This window comes from Filobasidium floriforme (assembly GCF_021052385.1).
Source record: "Filobasidium floriforme strain CBS 6241 chromosome Unknown HD553scaffold_28, whole genome shotgun sequence".
In the NCBI taxonomy this organism is placed as follows: domain Eukaryota; kingdom Fungi; phylum Basidiomycota; class Tremellomycetes; order Filobasidiales; family Filobasidiaceae; genus Filobasidium; species Filobasidium floriforme.
Genome location: NW_025763649.1, coordinates 337402 through 353085, shown reverse-complemented (window position 1 = coordinate 353085; position 15684 = coordinate 337402). Strand labels below are relative to the sequence as shown.

The 15684-nt window shown below is 53.4% G+C and overlaps 5 protein-coding genes across 5 annotated transcripts; 2 read left to right on the top strand and 3 right to left on the bottom strand.

The window, feature by feature from the left end:
* Positions 1-569: 569 nt before the first annotated feature.
* Positions 570-4893, top strand: HD553DRAFT_364404 (P-loop containing nucleoside triphosphate hydrolase protein; the record flags this gene model as incomplete). Its single annotated transcript, XM_046184047.1, has 11 exons — positions 570-881; positions 950-1683; positions 1739-1856; positions 1921-2038; positions 2103-2485; positions 2548-2690; positions 2806-3305; positions 3368-3584; positions 3644-4106; positions 4176-4410; positions 4475-4893. Coding segments are annotated over 11 exons (3642 nt in total), but the record flags the coding sequence as incomplete, so codon positions are not given.
* Positions 4894-4946: 53 nt separating this feature from the next.
* On the bottom strand, positions 4947-7540 carry HD553DRAFT_364390 (uncharacterized protein; the record flags this gene model as incomplete). The annotated part of the gene is made up of 8 exons (XM_046184046.1): positions 4947-5965; positions 6047-6229; positions 6298-6461; positions 6483-6551; positions 6625-6781; positions 6868-7002; positions 7063-7431; positions 7522-7540. Coding segments are annotated over 8 exons (2067 nt in total), but the record flags the coding sequence as incomplete, so codon positions are not given.
* Positions 7541-8639: 1099 nt separating this feature from the next.
* HD553DRAFT_319871 (uncharacterized protein) lies at positions 8640-9919 on the bottom strand. Its single transcript, XM_046181081.1, has one exon. The coding sequence runs from the start codon at positions 9834-9836 to the stop codon at positions 8799-8801; it is 1038 nt and encodes a 345-aa protein (XP_046032873.1). The 5' UTR covers positions 9837-9919; the 3' UTR covers positions 8640-8798.
* A 1567-nt stretch (positions 9920-11486) lies between these two features.
* Positions 11487-13213, bottom strand: HD553DRAFT_319868 (uncharacterized protein). The gene is made up of 6 exons (XM_046181080.1): positions 13050-13213; positions 12631-12981; positions 12460-12553; positions 11947-12382; positions 11817-11861; positions 11487-11725 (listed from the first exon to the last, which is right to left on the bottom strand). Exons 1-6 carry the CDS (start codon positions 13147-13149, stop codon positions 11657-11659), a joined length of 1095 nt encoding a protein of 364 aa, XP_046032872.1. The 5' UTR covers positions 13150-13213; the 3' UTR covers positions 11487-11656.
* A 230-nt stretch (positions 13214-13443) lies between these two features.
* Positions 13444-14929, top strand: HD553DRAFT_319867 (acyl CoA binding protein-domain-containing protein). The gene is made up of 5 exons (XM_046181079.1): positions 13444-13542; positions 13616-13706; positions 13955-14113; positions 14245-14299; positions 14435-14929. The coding sequence occupies exons 1-5, from the start codon at positions 13535-13537 to the stop codon at positions 14458-14460; spliced, it is 339 nt and encodes a 112-aa protein (XP_046032871.1). The 5' UTR covers positions 13444-13534; the 3' UTR covers positions 14461-14929.
* Positions 14930-15684: the final 755 nt, after the last annotated feature.

The following is a 15684-nucleotide window of genomic DNA, read 5'->3' as shown; positions in this document are numbered from 1 at the left end:
CCGAGGATAGAGCCTCTGGCATCAAACGGGAACCTGAACAGCGAAGGGAACAATCTTCAGCAAAGCGGGTGAAAGAAGAAGAAAGAGAATCAGTCGAAGTCGATAGGTACTCCCGCGATCGACACGCAGAACCGATCCTCAATTCTCCACCTGCCAAGCGACGCAAGCTAGAATTAGAACCAGAGCGCGAAGATACCCGAGCGCGTCAACCCGAATCTAAACCTCTTATACCTACTGGTCCGAGAGCGTCTCGACCTGCCGCATCTACACCTGGATCCATACCTACTGGACCTCGATCGTCGATCGTTCAACCGCCCAGGAACAACTTCAACAACCCTCGGTTCGGCAACAGCAGTAACGCAGCTGCCGCGCAAGCTTCACAACCTTCAGCTTACGCTAGGAACGGATCTTCTGCTCTCGATACGGACGATATGAGCGGACGTGGACGAGGCGCAAAGAACGGCGCGGGAGGTGGGAAGAAGAGCAGGAATTCCAGTCGAGGTAGTTCTAGCGGGGGTCGCGCTGCAAAAGGATTAGGGATGACGAAACAAAAGGAACTGTTGCCCTTATTGAGCGGTCCTAAGAGGACGAGGGCGCAGATCACGGAAGAATTTGGGCAGGGAGGAAGGCTGGATGTGAAGCAAGCTTGGGTGGACAACCCGAAATCGCCGGTAGCGAACTGGTTCGGGGCTGGGAAGGGGAACGGCTCGGTACCGTATGAGATGGAAAAGGGGATATTGGGTACCGAGGTGATCTACAGGGTCAGTATCGTGCTAGACGCCTATGGCGGATACGTAGGTGTCGGAGACAGCGCCGACAAAGCAGAAGCAGAAAAGCTCGCGGCTCTGAGCGCATTATATCAGCTGGTATCGCATAGAATGGTGAGCACAGCTTATTCCCTTGGGCACGGTCCCTTGCGCTTGATTAACTGTCTTTTTTGGGTGATCAGATAAACAGACCGCTGATGGGCGGTTCGGGAGGCGGAACTGCCAATGCGTCGGGTGCGACGACCCCGAAGGAATCCTCGGAGACCGTCAAATTGTCAGACGGGACCCTCGTGACATACGAAAAAGCCCGACTGTTCATGGAATGGTACTGTCAGAACTTCAATTTCGGTAAACCCGATTTGTCGTACGATACGGTGGCTAAGGGTCGCAGCAAGCACAAGATCACCGAGTGGGAGGCTGTCATGACGGTTGGCGGGCGCAAGATCGGGGTGGCTACCGCTGCCAACAAAAAGCTCGCATTGAAGCTTTGCTATCTCGATGTCGCCCAATATCTCGAGAGCTGCGATCCTCAGCTTTGGAACACCTTTAAGATGCAGGACGGAGGAAGTGTCAGAGAGGACGTGAGGAAAGCGCCACACCTGACTTTCATGTGTTCCGACAACTTGGTCGAGCTCGTGCGCGAGCTGTGTAGTGAAGCCAGGAATTCCAACCTTTTCAAAAAGGCACCTACGCCCAACACCGTAGCCCCGCCTTTGGTCGTCGCCCACCAGCCGTTCTCGATGCCTCCTAGAGCAGCTCTGAAGGGCAGGTCTGACAAATTATCAGATCAACTGAAGGATTATGAGGCGGACCAGACCTCTAGCGTCAAAAAGATGCGAGAGCTTCGAGCTTCCCTTCCCATCTATCCTTACAAGAGGGAGATTCTGAGGGTCATCGACGAGAACGAAGTCACAGTGTGAGTCGCGGTGGCCTGAGCATGGCGAAGCATGTGACCTAACGCTTTCTTGCAGCTTGACGGCGAATACTGGATCCGGAAAGAGTACACAGACGCCGCAATACATTCTGGATGACTACATCCAAGCTGGAAAAGGGGCAAATTGTCGAATCTTGGTAACACAACCCAGACGAGTAAGTTTGCTTCTGCCCGGAACGATACCTGCAGTCGATCACTGACCATGTGCAATATTGATAGCTCGCTGCCCTGGCTCTGGCTGATCGTGTTTCGGACGAGCGAAACTCGAAGATTGGGCGGGAGGTCGGATACCATGTCAGGTTTGACGCCAAGCTTCCAGAGGACAACGGTAGCATCAGTAAGTGGCCGCTTTATTATATCTTCCCATATAGCGGAGAGCTGACCACTCGATCTGCTCGTAGCCTTCATGACAATCGGTATCCTTCTCAAACGGTTGCAGTCGGCGCTCTCACATCAAGACGAGATCACATGGTTCGACTCAGTTTCCCACATCGTCCTGGATGAGGTCCACGAGAGAGATCTTGATACAGACCTTCTGCTGGTCATTCTCAAGCGAATGCTCAAGACGAGAAAGGCAGCCGGACTCCACGTTCCCAAGATTCTGCTGATGAGCGCGACCATCAACGCGGACCTGTTCAGAAACTACTTCAAGAACGATCGAGGCCAGAAGGCTCCCCTTATCGATGTTCCAGGAAAGACATATCCTGTTACGAGAAACTATTTGGATGGGTTCATTGGAGATTTGCAGCATCGTTCGAATGCTGCTGGTAGTTGGGTCTTCCAGGTCCGTGTTGGCGGCCAAGCGCGCTTGTTGCTGTACACTAAGACTGCTCATGGCGAAAACAGGATAAGCTGGTTAGGCAATACCTCGATGCGGACAATGCCATGGGAGGCTACCAGAACCCGAACGAGAAGGAGATCGATTTACCATTCCCTCTTATCGCTTTGACCATTTCTCACGTCGTACAACAGCATCAATCCGGTCGTGAGTGATGTTACCTTGATGTCGACATAGCAGGCCCATTTATTGATATCAAATCATGACTACCCACAGACGTGCTTGTTTTGTAGGTCGATGCTACGACAATGCAATATGTTCCTAAGCGCTAACCAAACCAAATCCATCAGCTTACCGGGTCTGGAGGAAATGAAGCGGGTCTCAAAGGTGCTTCTAAACGAAGATCGCCGATCACCGCTTCCAGTCAACTTTTCCAATAGCGCCAAATATCGCGTACATACCTTGCATTCCACTACACCCGTAGCAGAGCAACGCGAGGTCTTTGTTGCCGCCCCGGACGGTGTGCAGAGGATCATTCTAGCCACCAACATTGCCGAAACGTCGGTAACTATTCCTGGCACTACTGTCGTTGTAGACAGTGGTCGGTCCAAAATCAAAATTTACGATCCGAGTCGACATGTCTCTTCCCTAGTCACTTCATGGGCTGGCAGCGCCAACCTCGACCAACGAGCAGGACGAGCAGGTCGTGAAAGACCCGGCGATTACTATGCCGTCTTTGGCTCGAATCGACTAAGGTCTCTCCGCCCGCATCAAGAGGTGGAGATGCTTCGACTCGACCTATCTGAGGTAGTCATGCATGTGAAAGGTTAGTTCGCCTCGTGACTGATATATTTGAAGTATACCACGCTGACATGATCGTGTGTCCAGCGCTGAACATCGGAATGGTTGAGGACGTGCTGGAGCAAGCAATCGAGCCCCCAGCTGCAGAGCGTGTCGAAGCCGCTCTCTCAATGTTGCGACTTCTCGGAGCCTTGGATAGTCGGCAGAACGTCCTGCCTCTGGGTAAAATCCTCCTGCAGGTACCTTGCGATGCTCGTCTCGGCAAACTGCTCCTGTTTGGAACTGTGTTCAAGTGTCTTTCCCCGTGAGTTGTCCCGAAGCCCGGTCGACAATCGATTTCTGACTGATTCATGGCCTCTCTAGAGCTCTTACCATTGCGGCGATTCTCGGTAGCCGGGATCCCTTCCTAGCCCCTCCTCATCTGCGAGAGCAATCTAACGAGATCAAGAACTCGTGGTCACCCAAACATTTCCGTTCCGACGCTCTGTGTGTAGAAGCCGCGTTCAACGCTTGGTGGGAGATGCAATCTCGAGGAGACTATTCCGAAGCCAACAGATTCCTCAACGACAACTTGTTGAGCAAACCTACAATGCTGGGCATTCAGCAGATCAGAGAGCAGTTATACGACGCTCTAGTGCACGCGAATGCCTTGACACTGATCACCGGCAAGCGATACGTGCGCCGACGAAGGTTGCTAGTCATACCGGCGGACTTTGACGTCAATGCCGACAGCTTACCACTGAAAGCGGCCTTGATCTCGATCGGTTCCATACCCAACTTCGCCATCCGCACAAACCCCAAGATGTGCCGAACCGCGCAGGACAACGTAAGCATTACAATGGATATTGAAGCTTGTCAGCCTGCTTACCGCGTGACCGATTGCACCCATCTCCAGAATTGCTTGATTCACGTTAGCAGTGTCAATACCAAAAAGCGTGAAGATGCGACTCCGATCATTGCAGATGGCGTCTTTGCCGGGGAGAAACGGCTGTATACCTTCCAAGAAAAGGTGGCAAGCGCGCAAGGCTCGATGTCTGCCCCAAAACAGCTTCGAAATGTGACGAGAATCGATCCTCTGACCTATCTTCTCTTCGGAGCTTCCCACATGAGGGTCTTGGAGAATGGTTTGGGTAAGTTGCGGGATTCACAAACGGTACTGGGGACACACGTTGACTATTTGGCTTGCGTTTACAGAGGCGGATGATTGGCTCCCCATCACTGGCAACTTGGACGCTCTCGACGATATCCAGAGGTTGCGGATCGTGATGGATAGCTGTTTCCTCCGAGTCTGGGAAGGTCTCGACTACCTGAACAGGGTCAGAGCGCCTGCACGCAAGAAGGCGCCTACCGAGTCGCGTGCTGCATCTCCGACGCAAGATGATGACGCTGAGGAGGAGGAAGAGCAGGCCGAGTTCGGATTGTACGACGAGGAGCTTGACAAGATGGGACGAGGCTCCGCGAGGCAGACGGACAGGGACAGTGAGGGAGCGCTTTCGTCGGACGAACTGATCGAGCTTGGATACCTGTCATCCGACGTAGTGCGTATCCTCGACGCCTTTGCACAAGAGAGAGCCCCCGATCTGTCTAGGGCAACGACGAGACCGTCTACACCCTTCTGAATGGGGGGTTGTCGTTTGAGACGGCTGCACGTTGACGATTGGTATGTCTATCTCATGATCTTGTGTACAACTAGGCGTTCATTATGGACAGGTCATCAAACCATACAATGCTGTGCCCGAACTTTCTCGTTTGAACTTCCGTCATCCTTGTCTTTGCTACTATATTTAATGTCATGCGGCCATGATGCTTCGTCGTCGCCAAAGCTAACTTGCTTTTGATGCTCGCGTTTGTTCTCAAACGCCCCGTGGTGAACATCATCGTATCTTTCCCTGTTGGCAGGAGCTCGAAGAGGTCCCTGTGCGGTAGGCGAAGGGGGTGTGATACTGAATACTGGCCGGCTGCCTTTGTCGTTGTAAGCAGGCGGAGGCCCATCCAGATCAGGAATGTGGAAACTCTCTCTCGCAGGCGTCCTCACTCTCATGCTGTTGAGCATCTTGAAGATCCCACCAATCCCTGCAACACGACGTTCGATCTCGGTGTCATCCAAAGTGGCAGCGAAAGCGGCGGTATTTTCGCGCCTGAGTCGCCTCGATCGCCGGATCCACCAAAATATCGTCAGGCCGATGGCCAGGAGCAGCAATACTACGAGTAGATAAGGCCACCAGAGTGTCTCCTTGGAGAGATCGCTCCGCAAACATATGCCTAGACTGTCGACGAACGTGCATGATGTAGGCATGCATGTCCCGTCCTTCATGATCGCTCCGTTCGCGCACGACACGCATTGATTGACCTCGGGTCCGATGCATGATGTGCAGTTGCTAGCACAGGTGGTGCACAATGCCGTCGATGTTTCCCAGTAGGAGGAGATGGGACAGACGGCGGAGCATCTCCCCTTGGCGAGAATGGGGGCCGAGGCTGGGCACGACAGGCACAAGCCGTCTTCCGAACAGCTCGCACAGTCCGAGGGACAGGGTATACAACGCCCTAGTCTGTCATTCTTGGTGGTTCCGGACGGGCAGGATGTCACGCAATCTCCAGTGACAGTGGCGTATTCACCCGGTTTGATACACGAAGAACACTGCGTCGCGCTCGTATGGCAGGACGCGCATTTTGTCTGGTCGCAGGCTGCTCGCAGATCAGCAGAGACAAGAAACACTTCAGCATGGGGGAGACTTGTATTCGTAAGTGAAAATGATCGGCACCCACCTTCACACGTCCCGTTAATATTAGGGGAACCCTCAGGCAGAAAGTACCCCGTCTGGCATTCCTCGACGCATTTGCCACTTTGCAAGACCCATCCCTCTTGACAAGCGGTACAGACCGTGTCATTCCATACCGAAGTGATCGAGAATGAAGGTACTGCGCAGGCAAGACAACCGCTTGGACATGCTGGTAATATGTGTGAAGCCGAGTCAGAAGCGTCGCAACGAACGGTACCAAAGAGTGTTGAAACACACCTTCACAGCGCCCCTTGGCGTTATTGGCAACGTAGACTCCTTTCAGATCGGTCGAAGAAGAATCGCAGATCCCGTTCAATCCATCGTATCCCACGCAAGTCCCGTTCAAGTTGAATCTGTGAAGCGAGACCAAGTGGATTAACATGAGCGACCGCAAAGTCAATCTCAATCAGTCTGCGGCTTACCTCGGACTGGCGCATTCGAGGCATTGGTCGGCGCCCGATCCTGTGCATGTAGTGCATGCCGGGGAACATCTAACGGAATATGCCAAACACGTTCAATTCAAGCGAACCGTTTCTTGCGGGCTCAATCGATACCCAAACTCACCTAGTGCAAGCAGACCCATCCCAGAACTGACCGTCCGTGCAACTAGCTTGTCCGCCGGAAGGTACACAACTCCCGGTTGCTGCGTTGATAGAGTATCCACGAGAACAAGTTAAGGCCCGGGTCGAAGATTGGCAAGTTAATGTACCCAAAGGACATGCTATACAAAAAGCAGATTCGGTAACGACAGATGAGTATGACGCTTGACGTAGTATTCCGCCTTAAAACGCGACTAGGCCGACTCACCTTGACAATCCCCCTCTTCGCTTAGGAAGAACCCAGCGGCGCAGGCTGAACACCTCTTCCCGTCCGCGTCCGCCCATCCAGCCGAACATTCACAAGTATCCCCTGAAGTACACGTCCCATGTAGACATCCACAAGCTGCGATCGTATCAAGCAAGAATCAGGTATTTCGTCAGCTCGCTCTCCGAAGGACTCGACATTTGCAACAAGGACCGGTCGAGGGCTTACCTTGCGTACTATTCCCCAAAACCCCTAAACACCCGCCAGTCCCCGTGAATCCATCATTACATCTCCCCGTACTCTCCACTCCTGCAGCTCCGCTATAACACTGAGCCGGACAAGTTTGACACTCCGGCCCGTAATGCCCGGGAAGACACTCTTCGCAAGTCGGGCCTGTGAATCCGGGGAGGCAGGTGCAGGTGAATGAGATTGAAAATGGGAGTTGTGTGGACGAAGTTGTCGAGTTTGTTAAAGGAGAGGCGGAGGAGTTGGAGGAGGCAGACGTCTGACTGGGGGTTGTTGAAGGGAGACAAGACCCTCCCGGCCCACAAGCCGGGAAACAAGCGTCTACGCACGATCGAAACGACATCAGTATCATCATCCCATGTCCCCCATCTGACCTTGTGTATTGTTGCGCTACCACGCAGGGGGACTCACCGCTCTCGAACCTCCCTTTCCCTGCGCCCATGCTCAGATCCAAGCTCCTGACCTCTCTTCCTAATCCTTGTCGCATGGGAACACTTCCCCGGAACACGACGTTCCTATACCTCTCATCCCCTCCTGGGAAAGAAAGGTACACCCCGGGTGGGAGGTAAAGCGATTCCCATTCCACATTCGTGTCTGTGTTCGCGGTCGTAGAGGTAGTGTTCGGAAGGATGGGATGCGGAACCGAGTTGTATCCCGAAGAGGTAAAGGTCGTCGGTCCCGCTGGTCCTGTGACGATCAATGGCCATCCTCCATTTCCTTCCTCTTCACCTTTGTCAGAAGTTGTGTTCCCACTCTTCGAACCCGAGTCCAGAGGGAAATAGAAAGAAGAACCTTCAGAAGGCTCGACCCCTGCGGACCAAGAGGGGAAATCGGCCAAGAACGATTCCGACGTGGGTAAGAGTTTCGCAGCGGGAGAGTCCGATGTGTAGGTCCCGGGGAGGAGGTTGAGGGTGGTGCGTGAAGAGATCTTTATCCCGACTATCATGGCATCGCATCGTTCGTTAAGCAATGGTATCCTCGGATAGTCAGCTGAGATTGAAAGGAGAAGAGAGGGACCTGATAGGGGCTCACCCTGTACGATAGTATCCGACTTGACGCATTCATCCGGCGTGCAGAGATACTGCTCTCGTATCCGTTCCGCATCTACGAGGTTTACCACCAGGGTCCACAATACAACTTGAAGGAGATTTGAGAACATTTCGACGAGGTGAGCGTGTGATGGAGTTGAAAGTGAAAGTGGAGTTGGAAGGAGGTGCGGTTGGTAGAATTCGAGGTTGTGGGGGTGTCGTGTCAAGGTTCTCGAGATCAGCGACGCGGGAGGTCACCGGCACACATATAACGACGACTCACCTTTCAACGTATATCTCAACTGCTCCTCCCATTTCCCATCTCCCTAGCTCCTTGTTTCATGATTGACATTCGTTTGTTGTGTTGTCACTGTTCTCACTTTGTCTATTGGTCCGACCTGCGCGACCTGAACGGTTCGTCTCTTTTGTTCGACCAAAGACGAGAATCGCGCGCGCGCCAACAAGACAAAAGAGGGAAAGACACCCGCGTCTGGAAACATGAAACGCGTACAAGAATCGTCATATAGGATCCAGGAACAGTTCCCCTTCTGCATCCGTTTGATTAAGACTATGCTAGTCTGTTATATGAGGTACAACGAATTAAATAACTTTCAATCTAGCGCGCTCGACCCCCTCGAAACCCGCGCTAATCGAGGCGAATCAACTCCACCCCTCGATCTTGTCTTCCTCCTGCTGTTCCGCACTCGGTTGTTCCATCCCAGTGCCATCGTACGCTTCCATCTCCTCTCCACCTTCCACCGTTCGATCTCCACCCTCATTGTCATCGCCTGCACCGGTGGCGCCTTCTTGCTCCTGGTCATCGCCCATGTACCCCATATCCATACCCATGCCGATGTCCATCATCTCCCCCTCCACACCCACGCCCATCCCTACGACCGCCGCCGCAGCCGCCGCAGCATCCATAGCCCCATTCAGACTCATCTCCAGCTGCTCGCTCCCTTCTTCCCCGACTTCCTCCGGCTGATGATGTCCAACCTCGGCACGGTCGTCCGGGTCGTCATGCTCGTGCGCGTGTGGATCCCGATGTTCTGGGTCTTGATGTTCGTCATACGAATGCGGATCATGATGACGCGTCTGATCGTCTCCCTCGACCCCACGTCTTGTTCTCAAATCGCTGACGTTTTCCGTCCCGCCATTACCCCGATGTACTCCGAAACCCGTCCCTGCCACTGAGGCAGACGACAGTGACGGGGCCGACGTCTGGAACACCGGATCGAGGTTATTCGGATCCGTTTCTAATGTATCTGGATAGGCTGGGTGCTGATGTGAATGTGGATGTGACGAGTACTGCTGCTGATCGTGCGAAGAAGGCGTCTGACGTCCGTCTTGCTGATGCTGATGCTGATGCTGCTGTAGGTGGTGTTGAGGATAATGGTTGTACCCCTCCTGCTCATCCTCTTGCTCATCGAGCCGATCTCTCTCATCGCCATTCCCATGCCCATGCAACGCTTCTTGCATCCCCCGACCCATCTCTGCCAAGGTCGTCGAATCCAGCGCTCCAAAAGCATCCTCGTCATTCACTCCGCCTACGCCCATCATCCCTCCCAGCCCGCTCGGATCGTGATCGTGACCGTGATCGTGAACGTTCGGATCCAGCTCCATTCCGTGCCCATGTGCGGAAGATCCAGCCTCCTGCATCTGCAATCCCGCGAGCAGAGCTGCATCCTCGTCCATCATCTTGGCTTTCCCCTTCCCTTTGCCCTTCCCCGTTGTCTTTTTCCGAGATACAGCCTCCCCACCAATCTCGACGTCAACCCCACCCCCGCTCCCTGCCGCACCCGCCGTCCCCCCCTGCCTGACCACCGCCACAGCCGGCCCGCTCCTGATCTTCTTCCTGATCGGTTTCCCACTCTTGCTATAATCCGGCAAGTGGTTATGTACGCCCGAACGGAGCGAAAAGGTAAACTTGTTCGAGATCGGGTCGGTACGGTGGGCGTAGAGGTTGAACGGGCAGTCGGTCTTTGACGTATGAGCTTTCCGGCGTCGGGTCTCGCTCGTCCGCGTTTCTCGGTGTTTACCCGATTTCGAACATCTGTCACGGTCGAACCGATTCCGTACGCAGATGTCAGTCTATCGATATCTCACGATACGCGAGTCCCGCCAGATGACGTGAACATGAAACTGACCTCAAATTGGCCGCTCGCAAAACCCCCTTTTTGCTCCTCGTCGGGTTATAGATAGAAACGCTGAACCCATTCTCCCTCGCCTTGGCAGCGACAAACTCGTACAGCTCATCAAACGTCTCAAACTCCATCGGCTCAAACTCTCCCAACGCCTGCAATCCCATAGGAGCTGGCATGAATATGGGCGTATGATGATTGTGGTTGTTCGTTGCCTGACCCTGACCATGGCTCGAGCTCGGACCCGCTTGTGGGTGCTGATCCTCGACGTTCATGGTCATCGAATCAGCCTCGGGATCCAGTTGAAGCGGGAGTGGAAGCGGAATGTCTTCGGGAAGTCCGACGATCCGTTGCGGATCGCGTAGGTTGAGTTGATACGCGTCCGACATGGCATTAGGATCGGTCCCTAGCATCTCTAGGGAAGCTTCGAGGTCGGGATGGTGATGATGATGATGATTGTGGGTCTGGTGTTGATGAACATGTCCATGGGCTTGTTGGGAATGCGGATCCAACTCGTGGTGAGAACTCAGAGCGATCTCAGCCAACGTCCGCTCATCCCTCGAGACCCCTTGCTCATCCACCTCGGCATGTTCCTCATGATGCCCGTTATTCGTATGATGATGATGAAGGTGCTCCTGCTGGTCTTCGGAAACGTCCACGCCGTCATGTAACGGATACCCCGACTGATCGTGCTGCTCGAGCTGTTGAGCGTGCAACTGGTTCTGTTGCTGCAACATGTGCTCTTCTTGTAATATCCTGTCGTGAACCTGAGGATGATTCAACAGGTCCTCCACCCCATCCCCACCATCACCGGCTTCCAACATCCGGTGATACCGCTCCTGATCGTGTTCGTGTGTGTGGTAATGCTGAGAATGCAGGTGTTGTTGCTGATGCTCGGGATGCTCCCCACTACCATCGTCCACCACCTCGTGATGTTCCCGCGTCTGATGTTGACGTTCCTGTTCTTGCAACAGCGGGATCGCGTTGCTTATCAGCTCGAGCGCCGTCATCGAGGACGGATGTACGTCCGACTCTTGCATTGTCGTCATCCTGTACGACCTGGGCGGAGAAGTGAGCTATCGATGTTGCCTGATCGCACGTAGACCATATCCATCTGCCTGAAGTGTGTTCGATTGTACCGGTCACGACCCCAGCTTGCTAGCTTCGGTGTTCAAGCGCGACCGAGAGAGCGACGCGCTTTTAACAACAGGCAGGCACGTCATGTCATGCTACTGGTAAGATCGATCGTATGATCGATACGACATACGATACCCACGCCACCGTTGTTGCGAAATACAATGCAAAGCTTGATACAACATCCCAACCCACCCCGCACATACCAGCGCCGATCCGACCATTTCCGCCTTTGGACAAGGCTCAGAGCGGGGGATCGCCTTCTTGCCACTTTCGTCTTCGGTTCAAGCCACCTCGATCTCCAGGTTTGGCCTGAGTACGATTGACAGATACAGCCACAGAGGCATATCATAAGCAATGGGGAACGGGCAGAGTCTGGTATGACAGGGATAGGGAGACTTACCGGGTTCGGACAGACCGTCGCGTAATGACCTTTCTCTCCGCATCGCTATCGAAAATACATCACACAAATCAGTCCCTGTCCCATCGAGAGCGCGACGATCCATGTGACATCGCTCCTCGCGCCTACTCACATAACATGTGACCGTCCTTAACTCGTCGGCCGATTTCCACCCCTTCCCTCCCTCGCTCGGAGGTTTGATGAGCCCCTTTTCCACCATGGCCGTATACCTCCACAGGTTCCCCCCTTGTGCCCTTCCTCCGTCATCGGGAATATCCCGTAGACCCATCCGATGTGCCAGATTGACAGCCGCAGACCTCGCCGCCTCGTCGATATTACTCGGGATCGCTTGAGGTGCGTTATTGTACCCCCCACCGCCATTGTTGTTATAGCCACCGAACCTTCCTCCGGAACTACCGCCGACGCCGGCCCAGACTTGCCAATGTGCCGGGTTGAAGGGATCGTACAAATCATATCTTCCGTACCCTGGAGGTGGGGGACCGACGTCTTTTTGGAGAGGAGGGGTGGGAGGGTCGTAGGCTTGCGCCGAAGGGAGATTGGGGGATGGGCTAAAAGGGAGATATCCAGAGTGATGAAGCGATCAGCATAGAATAGCAGGATGTTTATGGAATAGATTGGAACTCACTGGCCCATTGTACATTGAGGTCCGTCGGGACAGAAGCCGGCCATGTAGAAAGGACACATTGTCCGTCGAATATGTTTTCTCGGACACTCCGGACCTATCCGAACATCAACGAGGATTCGATATCAGCTTCTCCCAAACCCCAACAATCCCGCCTGACATGATATCACTCACCTAATCGACAAAACCCCCGATTATAATCCTCACACTCCCTCTTCCTCACTTTCGGATGATAATAAAGACACTCATCCCCGGCCGAACAGAACCCATACGTGCCCCACCACCAACATTCCGGAAACCTCCTCAGGTCGTATTCGTGCAAGAACTCGCAATTCTTGCCCATAATACAAAGTCCTCTCAGGTAATGCTTGCAGACCGTCAAGACTTTTTCTCTATCACGTGGGTGTGAAGGGATAGGGGGAGGGGGTTGAAAGTTGGCCCGGCTGGGTGTTGTATGGCGGAGAGGACAGTTGGCGCCGAGGGGACATCCTTCGGGTTCGAGGTTGTCCTTACATATCTGGTCGTCTACAAAAAATGCGGAAGTCTGATTCAGTATGATGGTGGAGAAGCTCCGGAGTGTGATTCGAACTCACCGGCATCCAACTTGTAACCCCGTTCGTTCTTTAGATGAGCTTCGATGTCGAGGTTGACCTGATGGAAGTCCGGCTCGACCCATTCCTCCAGCGATGCCATTTTCGATCAGAACGGGTACGTAATACTGTTCCGAGCCGGTGTCTTGTGAGGTGGGAATTGTCTGTGAGCTGTGAGCTTATGAGTCCAATACAAGATGCAACAACCCAGAATACACTTTGGCAAGGTCGGTGATGGTCAAGGTGACGGACGCCTCGGGATCTGATTAGTCTGAGTGGACATCAGAATCACCTCGACGTCCGGTCGCCGGTCCAATTGCTTCCGAATAACTCCCCTCGTCATCCTCCCGCTCGCATTCCCCAACCGCAATGCGATCCGGGTATCAAACGACACTCGCATCCATCAATTCCTATTCAACAACATACATCATCAGTATCAGTCGATTCCCCACAAGTTCGTCACTCAGCTACATACATTTACAATCATCATGGTCGAGTGAGCCCTTCTCCTGCTCTCCAGGACCTACCGAGACCCGCAACCTAAACAGCCGACCTCCGTACCCTTGCAGCGCCCGAACCCAAGCCGAATTCGATCAAGCCGTCAAGGAGGTCCGAGTGACGGACGGGCCCATCAAGCCTACCTTGGAGGACCAGAAGTTGGTCAGTCAACCGAGCTAATATGCTGAGGATGGACCAGCGAACGGCGAGCTGATCGATTGTTTGTGATTCTGTGACCTTGATCGTTGCATGGCCGTTCTGGGATGATGAATCGACTTCTGCACTGCGTTTCAACTCTCGCAACCCATATCATATCGTCTTGACTACTTGCCGAACCGATCATCTTATGATCCAATTCCCAACCACAACCGATAACACCCCCACCTACCCTCCTCTCGCCCACCCCGTAGTTCTACGGCCTCTTCAAACAAGCCAACGAAGGAGACGTCAACACCCCCAAGCCCGGTATGATGCAATTCACCGAACGTGGCAAATGGACCGCTTGGGAGTCGCAAAAGGGCAAGTCGGAGGAGGCCGCCAAGAAGGAATACGTCCAGGCCTTGTTTGCCGTGAGTCGCATGGTCTTCCAGACGAGGGGATTAAGGATAGGGGAGGATGACAATGGGGTTGGCTGATCATCTTCGGTCGTTCTGTGATTATGGTCTCTTCGAATCGTGGTCGTTGTAACTTCGCGGTGTAGATCTTGGACAGGATCCCAGGTCCCGATGCCGACGCTATCAAGAAGAGGGTCACCGGTACGTCTCGTTTCCTCTTCTCCCTATATCCTCGTCTCTTCCCGCCTTGATCATCCATCCAATCTCGCTGACCTGCGACATTTACATCCATTTCGGATCCTGTGTTTTCGCTCTATTCGGTCATCATCGTGATAGACGCCGGGGATGCCGCTTCCGCCTAAAGGGATTGGGAGGTCGATAGTAGCCGATTGTTTGACATCATAAGACTCGATTCGAGTTGAACACGATATACAAATACCATAACGAATGTCGATGTCTCGTAGGAGCAACGGGCGCTATGGAGACAAGTGCTCATTCTCGCTTACTGCTGACGATGGGAAAGATAACCTGCCGCACAGGACTTTTTACACTCGTGTCGAGCAAGACTGAATCCCCGCAGAGTGTAAGTCGGTTCGGTCGAGGGTACAGTACCTTCAATGGTCTTCTATTCGAAATCGGGAAGCACTTGTGAGGGGAGGAGACGAGGAGTCAAATGGCTAATCGAGAGGGAGGGAACCCCATCGGCCCCTTGACTAGATTTAGCATCGAGTTATTGAAATACATTTAGTATCGGACCTTAGTTAGTATTGACCTCAGGAGCCTTGCAAGATCGTAGACTCGGTATCACTCAAAGACATCAAGATGACGGACAGCATGAGAAAGTATGAACCCGCGCTTGGCCTGCGGTTCCAGTTTGGCTGGCTCCCTCTTTCGCTCCTTGGCCCGCTGGCTTGCTCGCAGGAATCACGGTCGTCCACGGAAATAAAGATATAAAGCTAGCTTTCGTCCTCGCAGCCTTCTCGCAACTCTCTCGCAACCTCTTCTCTTGCAACCTCTTCAACTCCAACTCGAACTCGCAAGAATGGGTAAATACACCACAAAGTCGTGGGAGGAGTGGTACCGCGAATGGTTGGAGAGAATGGGTGGGGTTTATGGTGAGACGCATGCCATGTTCTTGCGTTGCTGGGTGAGGTTTGGGGGTATCGGGAGAGTGGACCTGAGTCAAGCTCGTCAAGCCAACTTTGATCGGGTAATCCGTGCTATCCTTGCCGTTGCCGACGGAAACGAGGATAGTGGCATGTATTACTGAGACCGTCATGTATGACTCCGGTTCAGACATAAGGAAAGAGTTGAGGCGACCGCGGTTGAAGGTAGGGAAAATCCTAAGTACATGGTCTTCTGCAGAAGTATCAGCTCGTTACACCCCTTGAACCTCCAGGACATCCTTTCGGGATTAGCTCCGCGTTCGTTTCAGGTTCGCGTGTCAGATCCGCGCGCAATGAGACACGGCAATGATAAAGATGGGGAAGCAAGCTCGTCAGCGATCGTTGTCCGTTGTCATAATCTCCACCTTCGATATCCTACTAAAACAAGATACTAATCGGACAACATGTCCTCGTCGAGAT